Source organism: Gopherus flavomarginatus, chromosome 7 (genome assembly GCF_025201925.1).
Source record: "Gopherus flavomarginatus isolate rGopFla2 chromosome 7, rGopFla2.mat.asm, whole genome shotgun sequence".
NCBI lineage: Eukaryota > Metazoa > Chordata > Testudines > Testudinidae > Gopherus > Gopherus flavomarginatus.
Window position 1 is genome coordinate 30,029,810 of NC_066623.1, and position 20,434 is coordinate 30,050,243.

A 20,434-nucleotide genomic window follows, 5' to 3' on the forward strand; every position below is an offset into this window, starting at 1 on the left:
AGAGAGAGAGATGTATTACTGCATTGTCATGGTATAATCCCCACTCTGAACCTTAGCGTCCAAAAAGATGGGGTACCAGCAGGAATTCCTCTAAGCTTAATTACCAGCTTAGAAGCTGTAGCGCTGCCACTAACCAGGAATTACAGTGCCTGGTACACTCTGGTCCCTCCCAAAACCTGGCCTGGGGACCCCCAAGACCCAGACCCTCTGGATCTTAACACAAGGAAAGTAAACCCTTTCCTTCACCTTTGCCTATCCCAGACTTCCCCTCCCTGGGTTACCCTGGAAGACCACTGTGATTCAAACCCCTTGAATCCTGAAACACAGAGGAAAATGCACCTTCCCCCCTCCTTCTCTCTTCCCCTCCCAGATTCTTCCTGAGAGAAAGTAATCCTGGCACAGAGAGAAATCAGCCTCTCTCTCCCTCTTCCCTCCTTTCTCCCCACTAATTCCCTGGTGAATCCAGACCCAGTCCCCTGGGGTCTAACGAGAATAAAAAAACAATTAGGTTCTTAAACAAGAAAAGCTTTTAATTAAAGAGAGAAAAACAGTAAAAATTATCTTTGTAAATTTAAAATGGAATAGGTACAGGGTCTTTCAGCTATAGACACTGGGAACACCCTCCCAGCCTAAGTATACAAGTACAAATTAAAATCCTTTCAGCCAAATACACATTTGAACTTCTTCCAATCAAATACACATTTGCAAATAAAGAAAACAACCATAAGCCTAACTCGCTTTATCTACCTAGTACTTACTAGTCTGAACTTGTAAGAGCCTGTATTGGAGAGATTGGAGAGAAACCTGGTTGCACATCTGCTCCTTCTGAGTCCCCAGAGTGAACAACAACCAAAACCAACAGCACAGCACAAAAACTTCCCTCCCTCAAGATTTGAAAGTATCCTGTCCTCTGATTGGTCCTCTGGTCAGGTGACAGCCAGGATCACTGTTCTTGTTAACCCTTTCCAGGCAAAGAGATATAAAGTACTTCTGTGCTATTAACTTTTCTTATCTGTTTATGACATGCATAAATGAAATATAAGCAGAGTATTTTCCCCTGCTTTTCTCTTGGCATTTTTTGAATGTTCTATCATGATATCTAGCTTATGAGTGTTATCTATGTTAGTTTTTCATTCTATTTTTCCTCCTTAACAACGTCCCATGAAGTAAAAAAAAAAAAAAAGGAAAAAGAAAAGAAAAGATTAAATCAGTCTAGTGATTCTAGAAGCCCTGGCCAGAGATTAATGATTTTAGCACTGCTAGATCTTTTCTCAACACCAACCAAACAATCTTTCCTTCCTTGCTCTGGCTCTTGTTGTTGTGCCAAAAGGCAGTAATGGGATAAAGATACTGCATTACCCTCCATATTACACCTCACAGAGAGTTTTATCATAGGAATCAGGAACTTCAGATTCCAAAATTAGATTTGTATCAATTCAATGTTTCCTTAAAATCACTGTCAGCTGCATTAGTCAGAACAGATTGGAAGTTTGACTCTGGGATTGATTCTCCTCTCACCCCAGTTTCAGTCTGGTGTAACTCAACTGAACTACTACTGATTTATTCTGCGGCAAGTATGTGAGAAGAAAATATGGCCGTGTGTGAAGCAGAAGCAGAAAACCCCCCTCTACTTAATGGAAAAAGAAAATTATTTAGGTAAACAAGTTCCCCACTTTCAAACTCCAATTTCATAGTTCATTAAAGAAAATCTGTCCTATAGGAAGCAGTTCAAAAATTAAATGTTTAAATTTATGTATTGTTACATTTCCTATTGGAGAGTGCATTGAAAGAAATAAGTAAAAAAAAAATCAGCTATGAATTGAAGAAGATTTTAGATACCAGAAGTACCATTTACATTAAAAAACAACATCATCTTTTTTTATTTCTCCCTTGGAAACTTATACCTCTGGTTCTTACCCTGCTTTTATTTCTTTAAATGGTGCCCACTGTGAAGTATCCCAAGTGACTGGTAAAAAAGTATGTTATAATATCGTAACAAACCAGTGCCAACCCAGGAGTTCAGGGTCATCACTATGTCGCGTGCCAGAGCCACTCAGAACTTGAAGCAGCAACAGGGACAAGTATACTAGCCAGTGCATTACAGTATCATACGACAGGCTCAATTCTCTTATAATGGAACTGCTTTACGCTCAACTGTTTAGTTTGAATATTACTTTATTTCTCCTGAGTCTCTTTCCTCATTCTCCTCATATATGCACTTTAAAAAATACCAGAACTTAAGGATGGTTTATTAAAATATTTTGAAAAAAATCAAATTGTGATCTAAAATAGGGGCATAAGCAGACCACCCGCAAGACACTGACAAGATCAAGGCACTTGCTTGCTGACTGTATGGCTTCATACACTCACTGCTTTAGACTGCAAGGCATTAAAGCGAGTGACAAAAGGCTTTGTGACTCAATGTAGCTGATCAGTATGTAGATTAAACTCACCTTGAATGAACAAAGATCAGGTAGGAGAAAAATCAAACAGCCACAACTCAAATTCATGTAAGAATTAAGTCAGGGGACCTAGGGAGATGAAACAGAACAGCTACCCTAACGGGGTAGAGTGAAAATAATTCAACAGTGTAATATCTAAACATTGCTTGGGATCTTGTTTTCACCTAAAGCCAAGATTGGAAGGCTCAAACAGGTACCAGCAACAAGCTCTTATCCCCCCTCCCTCAGCTGCTTCCCTGATACCTAGAAGAATTTGAAAATAAACAGTCCCTTTGCATCAAAGCAAAGCTCATATTTCAGCTGACAGACAAGTCTTTCCTCGGTGTCTTGTTACTCTTTCTTTCCATAATGTGGTTGGGAGTTGGAGAGTTGTGGTGGAGCAAGATAGGAGAAATGTGTCATATTATTTGTACTTCATTGACTGGTATAATCTTCCTTTGGTTGAAAATACAATACCATCCTATTTAGTATGGTGCCTTGCATGCCAACTCTATCTCAATACGTGTTGCAGAGTTAAATAAAGCAGTTTCACAGGGGAAAAGATGTGTTTGCAGATTAATTCAAGCATTAAGACAGAGTTCTGACAGAAGCAGCTGCAGAAGAGAAGATCGAGAAGTGGACAAGTTATGTTAACAGCTAAAGAGAAGGCTCATGATAGATGAAGAGAGGGCTAGTTAACAATGTGGAAAGCTGCCCGGCATTTCTTCACTGCTCTCCCACAGTGGTAAGACACGATGCCAAATTATTTTTGTCACCTAAAGCCAGCACTGTTCAGGATCATATAATTTATGTTTCTCTGCTGTCTTCAGTACTACAAATCTGATTAGATATCTTTTGAGCTATATTTGCAAGCTAGCCTCCAGGTTGCTGCACATAAATCCTCCACAGACACACATATGCCTGAGCCAACCCCTCATTTCCATGAACAAATCCCAGTGTATCCAAACCATTCAACTAGCATATGTAAAATTTAGGTTCACAAATTGAGAGGCCTGCTTGAAAACGTAGTCCTTCAAGTTCTTTTATTCTGAATGTATGCATCTTGCCCATCTCTCTTACTATACACATTTACCATGCCAGAGAGGTAGCACGGTGCTACATGCCAGGCACTAGATATAGCATGTCACAATCTGGATTCTTGTTCCAGTTTTGCTATGAGAGTTTGGGTGACTTGTTGCATCAATTTGTTCTTCAGTTTTCCAACCATTCCCTATTATGGAGGATTCAGTATTTAGTTGGACCCTTAATGTTCATTAATTCAAGTTTTAAAATTTGCTATGAAATGAAAACTGTGTTTTTGGGTAGTGTTCTGTACCAGTCTGAAATGATTTTCCCTGTTCAAATTTAAAGTGCGTAATATGGTGGTCAAAAAAATGAAGAAATGTAAAGATCTCTCTCCTCTCCCAAGAAAAAATGCCCACTATTATAAAGCAGTTCTGTTTGAAACCCTGAACATATACTAAAACACAATGGTACAACACATTGTATTCCAGCACTAAGCTTGTCACTATGAAACATAGAAGCCTTTTAGCACCACTTTGGGGCTTGTTACAGTTGTTCATATCACCTTAAATTATATAAAATACATTCACAGTGAGACAAGGCCTGCACAGCACCATCGTCTTGCACCAGTCTGATCTGAAGTCGCTCTATATTAAGATCCAGTAACTTCATAGTCAAATAATGACTAAACTAGTCTATGAATTCAGGGAGGAGAAGTTGGCATGTGAAACAGTGGGGCCAAGGTTTAAGATTTAAGATGTTCTTTAGAGTGTATAAATCAGGGGCATCTTCATTAAACTGTGCACATTTTTTTTTAACAAGTGGGCATTAAATGGGATTCTGTGCTAAATCTTCCCCTATGATGAACTCTTGTAGATTTCCATTTCATCACACATCATTTACAATTGGGGGCTAAGGAATGTGTTCTCAGGACTACATAGCTGACGGCTTTTTTTGTTGTGTGTGCTTTTGTTTGTATTGTTCTGTTTTTTAAATTAAAAAAACAGGCTAAACTTCAGAGAGTTACCTGATAGGGAACCAGAGAGGACTCCTTAGTCATCCTATCTCCCCTATTCAACTGCATTTCCTTTTCTCTTTTGGGACAGCACCACTGATACAGAACACTATTTATTCGGGCAGATACTTTTCCCCTAGGGAGGAGTTTCTCACAGTCCAGTTATACCTTAGCTTTCCTGATTTAAACATCTCCTTTTGTTTCACTGCACAGTACTGTTTTTCCGGAAGCATCAGTTGTTGAGTTCTTTACTTTTTTCATAAGGAAGGATTGGTGTGGTTACTTCCCTAGTAAAATGAGGCTCTGTCAAGGGCAGTTTCCTTACCCATGATTTTTTCTTCTCTTCGCTTGTCGCCTTCACCATGAGCTGTGGTAGTCTGTCTAGTCTTACATTTGTAACTTAGATTTTAATAGCCTGCTTTTTAATAGTGCTGGGCATCCACAAATCCTACTGAAGTCCATGGTAACTACATGAAAATCAGGCCGTACATGATCCTTGGTGCAGGGGCCTTGTTTCCTTTGTCTCTGCTACACGTCACGTACATCTCTAATTTTTTTAACTAACTGATTATCAACAATGCACTTAAGACTTTGAACAAACCTTGTACAACTATTTACCTCTCACTTGTGGTCACAAATTAATACAACAATGGTGAAAAGCTTGCACAGCCATCACCTGAGCACCAGCCATTTCTCAAATGTTCCTAGTGCAACCACCACAATTACATTTCATACAGCTGACACTGCCCCCTCTGGCACAGCACTGCCAAGTGGCCCCAGAGAAGACAACAGCCATCTTGTACAAACAAGCACACAAGAACGTGACAAAGTCTTGTCTCCTCCCTTATGTAGTTCTCACATTTTCTCTCCTTGATCAATCCATATACAAAAACAACTAAAAATAGAGTTATTTGTACTGTACTATTTAGGTCAGACATGTAAGTTTTAGCATTGCTTCCTTCTAAGGTCAGGCTTAAACCACCTACAAAAGAACATAATCTCTCTATAAAATGGGGCTTTTCCTGCTGTTTGACTCAAGCTCTTCAGACTTCTCAGAGGGGCATAGTACCGCTCTCTGTATGTACTATACATAACTGCTTTTTCTTCCGTTAAGTTTGGCTTACACACCTGCAGTTAAATTGACTGGCAAACTTGATGTAAAAAGGGATTCGTCCTGCACAGACAGTTATACAGCATGTGGGCGGTAGGTATACCTTCCTCTACGTCCCAGAGCAAAGATCACATGAATGAGGGTAACATACCCAATCGTCAAAGCTTCCTATGAGAGCAGGAGGCGAGCATAAGCACATCTCTGTCCTTGCCATCTAATACTATTACGACCATGTATTACTGATGTAAGGGACCAGGGTGACAGCCCAGAGAACATAATGGCCAATACCATTTCAAGCTTCTGCACACTATCCAACTAATGTGCCTCAGGCCTGATGGACAACCTCTAACAGTGAAGGAAAAACATTATCTAAGATTACTCAGTCTTTGGCCTTTTTGCTGACACTGCCAGCAATTCCGGATAATATAATGATGGTTTTCGTAATGCAGGACCTTATAGTCATATGAGCACAGAGTCAGGAATAAGTGATTCCTGCATTCTACTCCTAGCGCTGACAAGAGGCTTGTTGAGACACTTTGGGCAATTCACTCGGCCTCTCGGTATCTGGTTTCTCCATCTGTAAAATGGGGATAATAATATACTGATAAAACTTCATTAAATTAGATAGATAGATAGATAGATAATGATCATGCCCATTTTACCACTAAGGAAAATCAGGCAGAGAGAAGTTAAGTGTCTTGATTTCAAGTCACAAATGAAGCTTGTTTCAGAGCCTGGGACAGACCTCTGGAATTATAGTCCATACTTTCAAAAATAGACCCGATTCCCAGTGGATCAAACCTCATTCTGGAAAAAGAGCAATGTATACAGATCAGCATTTACTAATCCTTTCCCTTTGTAAACTAGTCAGCTGTAGAGATTAGAGGAATTTTCCCCTGAGAAATGCCAAATTACTACTACTTAATTGTCCTTTCACATTAAAATCATTTCTAACACTACAGCTGAGAAAATAATTTGAGAACAGAATAATTAAGAGTCCACCACTTTGTATGAGATTGAACAAATCATAACAATTTACAACATTAGCAAACAGTTTAGCAGTGATATGACTGAATCAGCACTGGTACGGAATGACATTTAAATGGGACTAATAATAATATTTCATTCACTGGTTTTGTGTGAACTTCATTATAAAAATGTCAGAAGATAGATAAATGAATAATCAGTGTCATACCAGAACAGACGTATTCCTTTTTCTGAACATCCGCCACATTAAAACCCCGTAGGTGCACGGGTGCCATGCAGAATGTGAACTGCCCAATCGAGCGTCTCTGACGCAGCCAGTCAGACAGCCAAGCCAAGTGGCAGTCACAATACAGGTAATTGGAGTGAAGCCGCCTGCAATGGGCAGAAAGAGTCACATCATATCTGAATGTTTTAGAAACAGCGATTAAACAAAGCAAACTCATACAGATTTTCAGAGACATTGTACTAAAGACCCTGCACATATTTTTACACAGGAGTAAGTTGAATTATTAGAGATAAATGTTGAGATTAGAGGATGAGGGGATCCACAAAATTGAAGGAGCTCTCATTTGATCAAATTGTCTTCTCTGTTATATTGAAAAGCAATAAGTGAACCTGACAAGAAGCTCCAAGTAAGCACCCGAAAGGATGGGTGTGCAATCAACCCATGAAACTGAAAATTTTCCAGCAGACAGCAATCTTGGGTGAAATTACCAGTGCCAGGAGTACCATAGCAGCTTCATGGTAGTTGGAGGCTTTTACATTAGGGGGGTATAGACAAAGCACAGAAGACCTCAAAAAGATAATACATATTAACTGAACTTTTTCTAATCCATAAAAGGTTTAGTTCATATTTAGGTGAAGATTCATCCTTTCCCATCATTAAGTAATTTAATGCAAGCTTCACTTGTTGTCATGGCCATCCATTGAGCTTCTAAGAGGAGTCTGAGAAGTATTGTTCAGCAATGGGATGTCTATTTTACAGACTCACAGCAGATTGAAATCTTAAATACAAAATACTCAAATTATGAGTACTTGTGCAATTTTGCTGCAGGTTTGCAGCACACATTAATTGCTTTTCCCACCCCCACCCTCAACCATCAGTTCATTTTTAACATGATGCAATTTCACAAGAGAAGATGTAAACTTCTAAGTTTATACTAACAACTTCCAGAAGCATTATCTATCTTTAATCCCCTCCCTCCCCCATATCTTTTAAATAGTAAACATGAAATCAGGGAATGAACCCAATACTGTTTAATAACTACCACAAACTTTAGGTCAAAGTTTAATAAGTTAAAACTGGCAAGATTAAAAATTTCATTCCTTTTAATGAGTCACGAATTTGTAGCATTATGACAAAGTTGAAATGACAACCCCCCCATCCCCCGTCGAAGACTGAAAATCCTGTAAGATATAGTTAGACAAAGCATTCTTAAATGCAATGCAGTAATATATCAAGTATTATATTAAAAAAAAATTGGTGTGCACACAGGATTTAGCCTTGCCAGCTCCAGAAGAAATTAACCATCAATCTAGAGATATTCATATTACACAATGGCAGTTGAGATCAGTGGTGGCGCCCGAGCTGACAGTCCCTAAATTTGTATGTCTGGGGGGAACCAGTGACACATCTTCAGTGGCTGGACCTCAAGCTTGGAATTCATTTCCATGCTTTGGCCAGTAGCGCTTACATCTGCTGAGTACACTTCAGGGCACAATGTAAAGCAGATCTATTCACCCAACATTTCAATGAAGGGGCAGGGTGGGGCAGCAATGTTGTTACATTTTGTGAAAGTTTCAGATGACACAGCATCAACTTAGAATTGTGGTAAAATGTTTTTATTATGAATTGTTTTTTATTTCATTTTTGATAGGCACAGTATATAAACTGAAAGAACAAATATATACATTCACAAAGCCGAGAGAACACCGTCTAGGAAAAGATCACCCCAACTGCAACAAGGCTGTGTCAGCCTATAGATGAACAATTCCATACAGCTAACCTGACAAAGAATTAGCATCCCTTCCCATCACAACATTCAAGAGTATCCTATGACGATATTCAGAATTATACTTTCTAAAGAAAGTAGGAACATGCCTTTTTTTGTTTTCAGACAGGGCTTATATGATAAAAATTTCACAAGAACTGCTTCCATATCTCCAATTTGTTTTCTTGCTAGATATGTAGAACCAGGGGCGGCTCTATGTATTTTGCTGACACAAGCACAGCAGTCAGGCTGCCTTCAGTGGCATGCCTGCGGGAGATCCACTGGTCCTGCGCCTTCGGCGTACCTGCTGCCGAATTACAGCCGAAACCGTGGGACCGGCGGACCTCCTGCAGGCATGCTGCAGAAGGCAGCCTGATGGCTGCCCTCACAGCAACCAGCACGCAGCTCCCTGCGGCTTGCCGCCCCAAGCATGCACTTGCTGTGCTGGGGCCTGGAGCCGCCCCTGTGTAGAACTAATTTCTGAGTTTAAATATTTTAAAGGTGGGAACTATATTCCTCCTCAATCGGCCTGCATTGTCCCATGTGAACTGTATCTTTAGACTTGATAATGTTATTTGTGTTGAAATTCTGCAGCATGCCATGGGTGTTTGGGAATTGCTCTTGGTTCATTGTAAACAAGCTGTCAAGCTTAACCAGGTAGCCTGTAGGAATATGTCTTTGATAAACAAATTAATGAATACAATAAGAATGCTTGAAAAGGGCTTCCATTGTGGTTGAGAAACACAGCACAACAGTCCCTTGTGCAAGTCAGGAGCACTGCAGCCATTTGGTGGGTTTTAGGTTTTTTTCTTTTGTATATTTTACATATTTTTTTAAATGTAATCATTTACCTCTGCAGTCACTCACAGATGCAGAGACAACAGGAGACTGACCATTAAAGAACTTAATACAGAGGCCATGTTTAGCAAAAATAAAGCTGTTTCACGCAGATGAAAGTAGATCAATACAAACTAATTCCTGTAAATTCCAATCACGAGCCAAAAAAAAAAATCAATAAAACAAACAAAAAACAACAGAAAAGAGGAGTTAGGTTGAACAGATCAGCATAGAAGAGCTGATTTATTTATTTTATTTTTAGAAAGGATTCTTAAGTGCTACAATTATATTAGTACATTTTTCTTTCCCTTAAAAGTCATATTGACTGAACACTCTTAATTTTTCCTCCCATGTTCTTCATAATGGAATGGATTTTTTTTTTGAAAAAAAAAAACTTCACATGTCTCTTGTCCTTATAAAACAAGTTGGATTGAGAGCACTGAGAATAAACTTTTTAGCTGCAGAACAAGTACAGTACAGGCACCTTCCCTAACTGTCTGTCTATAGACCTCAGCACTCACTATAAAGAATTACATCCAGTGTACTCTACCTAGGTCCATTCGATCTCTGGCCTCTCTAGTAAACCTGCTAACACAATGGCCAGATGTGATGATATTTTTGTTATGTGGACACCTAGCCACAGGGAAGTAAACGAAGACTATATTCATTCTACCGAAGGTACTCCACAGCCATCAGATGGCTGGATTTGAACCATTGACTGAAGGATCAAACACTACAGCCTACCTTCACAACCCAAGTCATCATGCCTGCAACAAATTCTATGCAACATGCTTTCTCTCACAGATTTTGTTATTTATGAAAGCAGATTCTTTGAGGTGTGTATTAACATGGAAGAGAAAGAAAAAACACGTACAAAGTAAAATCAGAAATGTGACATGAGAGAAGGTATTGCTGTCCCACCCCACATTAATATCTTCATATAAACATTTTACCTAACAGAACAATAAGAGACCTATTTCTAAGTTGATTTGTGCAGAGATGCGTTACCTGGGCAGTTGCAAAGGGGCATTATTACCTATTTCAGCAAACCACATGTTTAATATTAAAGCCACATTATCCTGCAATATGTACCAACAATGGTCAAGTGTGTTTCTAATCATTTTTAGCTATGAAAAATAATGGTAATATTTAGACATCATTTTTGTGAGATGTGATGGTGATGATTTGAGGAGAATGAAACAATTCCAGGAAGGAGCAGTGGAAGAAGTCATGAAATATTTGTGGTATCTGTGTTTATCTTATATTTATTATTACTCTTTTGATGGATTTACTATCTCTGACAAAGTAGGGGGAAGGTAAAATGAAAAACTAAACCACTGTATTACAATTCTACCCTTCTGCATGGGGCTTTTAAAAAAAAATACTGAACTGTTTAGAAGGGATGTAATTTGGCAGTCTTTGAGACTCACATATGCCACTTGCTACTGATGAAACTACCTTTGCAGAACATAAGGTGAATAAATACAAATACCAGCTTTTAAAGGTGCCCTTTTAGCCACAGATTCTAAATTAAATTTCCAGCAAATCCTTTTAGAGTGGGTCAGCATTTGTGTTCTGTAAAATGTGGCTCTCAGAATTCAATATAAAAGCTTCTCTTTATAAATCCCATTTATGACTTCCTTCCTTTTTTTTCGTTCCCTTTTTTCCTTCTTTAATTACAGCAAAGGGGGATTAGTCAGTGTAAGTCTCCAGGGAGCGATATACAAAGCCATCTCCGAAATTAAACTAAAGGGAAAATGGCAGCAGGCACTGAGCTCTGGGAACAGACAAGACTGATTGATCTGAAGTAGCCAGGCAAATATTCTGGATCGTTAAGGGAGAGAAATATCTTAAACCACCCTTCAGCTCCCCCCACGAAAAGACAAAAATATAAATTCTCTTTGATCAGTTACATTAATGCTAGCATCTTTTAATGTCATCCTTTAGAGAAAAAAAAGGAAGTAAATATAAATCAGTAGTTATCACTTTACAGAAAACAGCCTATCAGTATGGACAGATAAAAACCATTTTTCTTCAGTTCACTTAACTGGCCTACTGTGATTATATAAAAATATATATCCAAACATATCATTCTGCTTCCCACTAGTATGAACAGGCTGCTAGTAATTGGCTTGCTGAAAATTCTGGAGTAAACACATGTTGGCTTGTTTTTATACGCTGGAGTAAAATCAAAGAGGTGTTTCTTTAAAAAATGACTTCTGGAGCTGTGTATTCATTTCAAGGGAATGCTTTTGGAAATGGCTGGGTGGGGTAGAGCTGCAAAGCTGATGGCGTTACCGTTTGGAATTTTACCTCTAAACCCTCGGTCTAAATTCCACAAAAATTACATACAGGTCAATTTAATTCCCTTTGTATAAGGTTTCCTAGAGCTGGTTGGAAATTTTCCAGAGGAACCTTTTTCCATTGGAAAAAGCAGATTTGTCGCAAGAGAAAATGTTTTGCAAAAATGGGACAATTTCTATTAAATTTTATTTGGAGAGAAAAAATTCAAAACAAAATATTTTAGATATTTTGATGCAAAATGACTTTTCGTTTCAAAATGTATTGTATGTTCTATTTAAAAAATAAAAGTAATTTAAAATGTCAAAATCAGATTGAAACATTTTGACTATAAAAATTAAAGATTTTGAATGACAAACAATTTTTTAATTAAATTTTGTTTCAAGGATATTTTTAAATTTTGGAGTTTGTTCCATTTTGGAATAATTTTTTTTTAACCTCACAGAATTTCCCACTAAATGAAAAATCTTGTTTCTGCACTGCTCTGATTTCTACATTATCCTAGGTGAAACTGTGCATGCATTTAAAAGCTGTGTGACCCCAACGTATTGAGATTTGCGTAGGCTATAAGGAAGGATTCAGTATGGCCTCCCAGTATCAACTAAATAACAGAATTACATTTCATAATCAGCATGTGATGACAATTAGGCTCAATTGGTAAATTTTTTCTCCCAAAACTAGCTTGAGCTGGTTACCTTGGGGAGAGACTGAAATATGTTCTGACCCAATAAGATTACCTCATTCCTGTTTACAAGGGGTTAACACCACAAAATAAAGTTTTGGCTTGACCTATTTGCTGCCCTTTTGTTAAAGAAAAGTGGTTTAAAAAACCTTTATAAAAGTATTCCTTGAATAAAGACAAATATTCAAAGCAAAGACAGAGTTATCCAGGCTGCTACTTATTTCTGAATTTAGTACTTACAGAGTCCTGATCTTTGGCATATGGTTGAAACTGGTAAGAGGGATGCGGGTGATGTTGTTATTGTTGAGAGTACTGTTAAAAAAGAAAGAAAGAAAAGAAAAACAGATTGATCAATTATTTACACTGCTTTACCAGCACACTCTTTATAGAAATGAACTGCTTCAATAAGGAGTAATAAATATATAGTGCTGCAAACAAGAAGACGTGCTGACAAATATCTCAGGAGCGATTTGTGAGTTGTCAGACAAAGTTTTATGGCAAAGTAACCAATAATTGAGCACAAAATAAGCAAAAATTGCTATTTAACATGCCCTGCCCTATGTAGCAAGTAGCACAAGAGTTCATCCACTAGAGTATTTGTTTTCAAACAAAAGGGGAGATGTTGGCACTTAAAGCCTCGTTAGCACAGTCTGTTTGCAATAAGACATCCAGCTCAAACTGCTCTGTTAGAAACACATGGATGGATGAGGAATTCTTGTTTGGTTTCCTTAGGAAGAAATATATGGAACATGGAATGTCCCAGAATAAACATTTCCTGTTCAAAGCATATAAGGGTTTCAAATGGAAACTCCATCAAGTGTATTTTATTAGAGCTGGTCTTAGACAGAATGGGACGCCAGTTGCCATTAGGGACCCTAATCATGTTTTTTATGATAAAATGACTAGTTTAGCATCAACTGGGGTAGGTTGCCCTCATTTATGTTGTTCCTAATTATATCAGTGACTACCTGGAAAATCAGAAGCTATAAAGTTTATCAGTGATGGCCTGGGAAATGGAACACACACACCGGGAGGGTATACTTCCCACATTCCAACTGCTCAGAAATTGCAACTACTGCAGCCTACTGTGCCAAGAGACTTTCTCAAACCTGACTATCTGTTATCTACCATGCTGCACTGTCCATTCTACTTCTAACTGAAATGGTTAAAGCTCTTCAAATTTCCCTTATTTAAAATGCAAACACACAGCAGTTGTTTATAGCAATGGCCCAGCAGGCTGTACGTTATAACAGCCATAGTGCAGTGTTTTGGGCAATTACTGTAGAAACCAATAGCTTGGGCTTGTTTCAAATTAAGGGCTGTAAGCTTTGTGAAGGTGATAAAATAAACCGCCACCTTAAATAACACTTAAAGCATTATTACTGTTACTTACACTGGAATTGTTCAGTAGTTGTGATTTATGTATTTGTGCAGGGCATTTCATAAAAAGATTTTCAAGACCTTTAAAATAATTAACTAATTAACCTTCTAATTCATCTCTAACTTCCTTCCACAGATGACTGGTTTTCTGTATACCAGAGATCAGCATGTACAACAGAAACCTCTCAGTAGATTCCCAGTTTGCACAATGTTAGTGTACCGTAGCCTACGACACAATATATTGCAGTATTTTAGCTTCACTAGAAAAACTGGTAATGTCTGATGTTGGCTCAAATCAGAAATCAGAACACTCTCAAATATGGAGGGGATAGGATGTCTGAAATCCAGACCTGAACTAAGATACACATTTCACAACTTGAATCCCGACTTCAGAACACCTCAATTTCATTGGGAAGGCAAAGAATTAGGGAGGAAAGTACTGTCAATATCTGGAGCTGAATCCTGTAATGCATCACTCATGGCACCAACTACTCAGGATAAACTGTGATGCCTCACTGTGAACTTCTCTGAGGCTGAAAAGCTGCTTCGTCTGTCCCACATAATTCCCTTCTTAAGGCCATCATAATACCAAAATGAATTTTCCACTATAACAGTTTCCACTATGTATTTTAAAATAAAGCTCTCTTTATATGTAATTATTATTGCTAGATTATGGTATCTAGCAGATGGTGCAGGAATGGAAGTCGGTGGTAGACAACTAGCCAAAAGAAGTGTGTGGCACAGTAATTTTCATTCAGACAAATGACACACTCTGTAGGAACAAATGACAGCAAATATTGTCCAGTGGCTCAAGCAGAGGATTATGATTCAGAACTCCTGAGTTCAACTGCTATCTCTGTCACTAATTCTGCCTGTAATCTTGGACAAGTCACTTAACATCGACCTCTGTTTTCCCATCTGTAAAATACTTACCTACCTAGCCACAGAGATATTGATGCTTAATGTGTGTAACACACTTTGGATGAACCACCTTGGATGAGGCTACAGAAGTGCTAAGCATTATTACTGTTGTTATACCTGTGTTCTGATTTTGTTCTCTTGTCCACCAAAAGAAAGAGGCAAAGTGTAAATGTGTGTTAGTTTAAGTGGCATATATTACAGAGAGCATTAGTATAGGAAATAACTCCATGCAGGGACTGGGGTCATAATTAGCTAAAGAACCATGCGTATAGTCAATTTTGAAAATTAAATTGTATACAAAGTTGACAACTGAATATGTCAGTGAGGGCACTAAAGGATCCAATGCAAGTCAAACTGAATTCAGTGGAGACTGTCCATTGACTTTAACAGAACACAGAGTGGATTCAGAAAGTGAAAAGTGACAGTGAACATCTTTCCCAAGTAACTGAGAGATACATTCTGTACACTATTCCCAGCACAACTGTTGAAAATTCAATCTGTTCTATCAGACTCAGATTTAGCTATTGTAAAAAAAAAGCCACATATTTAATAGACAAAGTATCAGTCTAGTAACCCAAATCCTAGCTTTGCTACTTACATATTTCCAACATTAAGAGTCCATTTGTTGCTAGAAATAAGCAGGAAGACTTCCATAGGTCTCCAATAAATAAATAACAGAGCAACAAATAATGAGGAATACAGTTAATACTGAATTAAGCCTTATTTTATTAATCTACTAACTAACTACAAAATTTCAAGTATAATCGTAGCAGCAGATAGCTACTGCACAGAAGACTTATTAATGCATTATTACACTGATATTTAAATGTTAACTATTATGAAGGCAATAAAGCATTTATGATTATAGCCGTATTTCAACACAAAGGCGACTAAATACAGATGTACAGCTTCCATTGCTCCACAAAGGGTACTAATTGACAGTGAACTGTCTGCATTATTGGTTGTGTGAAGTTAACCCCTTTGCAATGATTCTTCAGCATGTGGTAGTCTAATGTAGCAGCATTCTTGTATAGGCTCTTGCAGGGGAGCCTTCAAGATAGATGGAGCAGTGCTAGGGAGACATTTTGCAAACCTGAATACCAAGTACATGAAGCAGTTGTCAAGTGTCTAAAACTCATCATCCCAGTAATGATTTTTAAGCCTGTGTGTTGTGGTGGAGTCAAAAGACCATAATGCACTTACATATGGAAGATGAGGGGGAATAGAGAAAATCCATCCCCTCAATTTTCTAGTAAGTGCTATGAAGCCCAGTAGATATTTGAAACAGACTAAGAGCAGAAAACTAGGTGAGGTCCTGGACTCTCAGAGCATCCAGGTTCCCTCTGTATCTTATAAGGAGACTGGAGACTCACATCACACCACACTGACATCAAGAGCACACCTCTAATCTATTGCTTATTTTAGAATCAAGTTTACCCTCATCCCTCACAAACTCACTGTTATCACTGTAAGGTGTTCACTTCCAAAATGCTGAATCAGTAACCTAAGGTTAGAGAGAATGTTATTTATGGCTGCAGACCTGCCACCTTGGGCTGTGATATTTTCAGATCTTGCAAGCAAAGCAGGCTCAGGACGCAGCAGTACCTGGTGGGCCTCCAAGAACTACTTGGGAGCTGCACAAAATGGTGTTAGCCACCTGTAGGTGGCACTTCCCTGAGGCACATCCTCAGCTGTGGTAAATTGTCAGCTCCAATGACTTCAATCTATACCAGCTGAGATCTGCCCCCCGGGCCAGCATGCTGTTCGGAGGTACTCACTTTCCCATAAGATATAAAACTGACTTGTGGTCATTAAAAGATCACCTAGCATTTTTTCAAAAGTAGGAATGTTGGCTCTGGAATCTTGTACATATGTATGTATGTATCCCATGACCGATTTTCATGATGTTTCAATGGCACGTTTTTATTCTGACATTACCCATCTCCTCTCTGGGTCTGGAATCCTGGTTCATTACCAAATCTGGTAAACACAATCTGCCTCCTTTCTCACATTTCCCATGCAAATTCATTTGCATTAAACATTCTTACATACTTCCTAGTGGCACTAAACCGTTGCGCAGCATTGCAGTCCGCTGATAAAAAAAAATACTGAATTCCACCCGAAAGGTGGCTGCATTTTCTGGTGAATGACATGATCCTTTGTATTTCCACAGTTGCTAAAGTGCTTTAGATGAAAGGTGCTATATATATATATGGAAAATCATTATAATATGTGAGAGGAATTAATCCCCCATCGTTAAAATGTTTCTACTCTTGTTTTGTAGCCTCCCCATCATTGTGAGTGGGAAAAGAGGTGCTAATGGGTGACTGATACTTACAAAGATTAGTATATCCCAAATTCTAGAACAAACATAATAGCTTCCAGGCACAGTCCAAATGCTCTGACCAAAAAGTGAAAAGATTAGATTTCTAATCTTCCCAGACCATCTACTCAGTTTGAAAGATTCAACCTAGCAGTCTAACTATCTCCCCAAACCAGCTGGACTGATTAGGAACTGGAAAATCCTAGGACTTTGCTGAATGGCCAGAAGAACTCTCTCTTCTCTCTCTTACTGCTTCAAGCTACAGGGAAATATTGTGGGTTTTGTTCTTCTTTGTTGTGTCTTTGCACAGCCAATAATAAAAATTACAAAACATCCACCCTATCTACTCCAGTTAAGTACTGGAAATATACTGCAAGACCAAAGATATCTTCTGACAATGCCATCAGAAAAGGTTGCAAACCAGATGTAAAAAGATTATGTTAAATACCTATATTATAACAAGTAAAAAGGTAACAATATTAACCGACTTGCTATTTTTGCAGTCAAGCACAACTTCAAGTGATAAAACAGGTGGGCTTTTTTTGGTTTATTTTACAACGAAAAGGTCCTAATATATAACAATGATTAATTATCATCCACTGTAACCCAGCTAATGCAAGTTATGGCATTCTATTTTATCAGTGCTATAAAGAAAAAAGACCTTATAGCAAAATCTAATTTTCCTCCTCTAAACAGTACACTTTTTTCATAAAAGAACACACACAGGAAAACAACTATCAATACAATATCTGCAATGATGTTTTTTTTACGCACAGGATTTGAATGGATGTAAATGACAGAAAAATCTACATGCAACACTAGGCCAGAGCCGAGGGCACGCTTTGGTTTCTGCATATAATAGGGACTGTGATTTTCTTTTACATCCCATTTCTGCAGCTGATTAGCACAAACAGCTAATCAAATTGAGAAATGATATGGTAGATTATTTTTTTGATTAGCACTTTTTTCCAAGCATTAATGAGCATCTACCATAGTTACCAGGAGTCTGCTAGCCATTCAGCCTTTGATAAGCACCAGGCTTCTTTTGTGTGGCATTTGGCTCTGCTGATCAAGGGAGTTTGTAGCATTTGCAGAATTCTCAGCTATGAAGAAACACTAAGACCCACAGGAGATCAGATCCATGAGAGGGAGAAAAAAAAATGTATAGACAAACTACTGTAAGAAATATACTTTCAAGTGGTGAGGGGTAAATGGGAAAAGAGAAAAGAAACACGACTAGCTCATTTTCTGTATTTGTGTTGCTCTTTGAATTTCTTCTTCTTTTGCTCACTAGAGATTAATAGTCTCTGGATTGTTTGCCAAAGTTTTGTAGTTTAAAAAAGAATTGTTTGAACCCTGGAAACAACAAGCATCATTTGGCAACACACAGCTCATGCTTATAGGGACTACAACTTTTAAATTGAACAGACACTCTTTTAATTTTCATTCTCCCCTCTCCCCACAAAAAAGACCAATTTGCTTACTTTCCAGCTGTGTGGTAAACCTGTTTTGAATGTGTGTTTTTGATTTGCATGATCCGGGCCTGGAGTTGAAAAGCAGACCTCTGAGGCTGGTTGGAGCAGCGACAGCTGCTGTGTTGCTGGTAGTGCTAACAAGTCAAACATTTCCCTCTGTCTCCTTTGATTAGACCACTGCTTTATCACAGTGTCCTTTTTTTGGCTGTGTGTGTAAAATCTATGTGTTGTGTGTCCATAACACCATGTAATTGGCCCTAATGCAACATTATTATCTGTATGCAGGCAAGGACTGGATACAAATGGTGCATATGCCGGCTTACAACATTCCCAGGATCAGATGATCAGATTCCCAATTTTATAGGGACAATCCTGATTTTTAGGTCTTTTTTTCTTATAGAAGCTCCTATTACCCCCCACCCACCCCCATCTTGATTTTTCACATTTGCTGTCTGGTCATCGTACCCAGGAGCGAGTTACTCACCTGTCATCCTCCCTGATTATTGCCTCTGCCATAACTGCCATGCTTTTCATATTGCTTGTTCCCAAAGCAAATGGAGACTCAGTTCAAAGTGGAAAGGTAAAGGAGAGTGGAATTCCAGAAACCCACACGCACATACCCTCAGTTAAACAAAACTGGAATTTTTTAACTCATTTGTCTAGGAATCTCCAAGCACAAGTAAAAACACAATTAAGCCTCAGAACACCCTTTGCATAAACAGTATTGCTAAGAATATTATCCCTGTCTGGGGATGGGTGAATTGAGGCAAACAGAGGTTAAGCTATTTGCCCAAGGACAGTGGTGTAGCTGGGAGAAGAGCCTTGAGGAGCCCTGATATATAGTCCCCTGCTAGCCAGCACCCGTTAGACAGAACTTTCCAGATAGGTAAAAATCTCATGATTTCAAAAATCATGAATTGTGCTCAAATCATGAGAGACATTTTAAAAGTGTGGTTTTTTTTAATTTGCCTTCTGGTTTTGGGGCCTTTGCAGTTCACATTTTTAAGCTTTTCTCCACAATCAAATGTGACAAAGTTTTTTACATGAAAATTGAGATTCTTATATAATCACAGGATCTGGGCCTTTAAAAAACACACCAAATACCTCACGGCTCAAAATAAAATTGAGAGTTGGCGACTTTTTTTTTTTTTTTTTCCTCATTTGATCACCAGACTCCTCTTTATTTCAGACTTAGCTGACACCACTTTGATGCAATACAGTCCTGGAAACATACTGTAACCACCACAACATGAACAGTAACAGGGTTCCTATGACTTCACGTTTACAGAACTGGAGGGCAGGAAATCTTTTAGTATCTATGTGACTAGATTGCAGAACCACAATGCTAGCAACACTGTGTCTTTATGCATTATACAGAGATGACGTGTGTCTTGGCTTCCAGGATTTTTCCTCTCTATTTCCATAAAGTTTATTAGATTTACCTTTTCTAAAGCACCAACCCTAATAAGAAAGCCCATTTTGTGGGGGGACAAAAATTAATAAGACTAGATTTAACACAGTGGGCAAAAGTGTCATGCTGCCACTAATGCATTCTATGGTAATGACAGTTATGGTCATCAATGGCAGCACTACCTCTTACGCCCTTGCCTACACTGACACTTTAATCTTGCAAGTAGAACTGGTTTTAAATGTGGTTTCAAACCAGTTTCTGCTAACAAGGTTTAATCATGTTTTACTAGGTCGCTGTAGACCAGACACACCCATTTACAAACCTACATGCCAGGTCTTGTCCACAATGGTTAAATAACTCCATTTGGAAAAGGTTTTTTATTGTCTTGATTCATAAGGGCACTGCGCACCTACTGCTCTGACATACTTAACAGGAGTTAATACTGTTCAGCACCTCTGAAAACCAGGCCATAAATCTGTTTTCAGTAGTTCAAACAGAGTTTGTGCATTTTGTATGCAGGCATAATTAATCCACAT

General features: G+C 38.4%; 1 protein-coding gene across 1 annotated transcript in view; it reads right to left on the minus strand.

Annotated features, from left to right (window-relative positions):
- The window catches only part of SLIT3 (slit guidance ligand 3), a 789,390-nt gene that overhangs the window by 286,162 nt on the left and 482,794 nt on the right, over positions 1-20,434 (minus strand). Inside the window, exons 7-8 of the mRNA XM_050962519.1 lie at positions 12,629-12,700; positions 6,786-6,949 (exon numbers count right to left, since the gene is read on the minus strand). Coding sequence (XP_050818476.1) covers positions 6,786-6,949; positions 12,629-12,700 — 236 coding nt within the window. The remainder of the gene's footprint in view (positions 1-6,785; positions 6,950-12,628; positions 12,701-20,434) is intronic.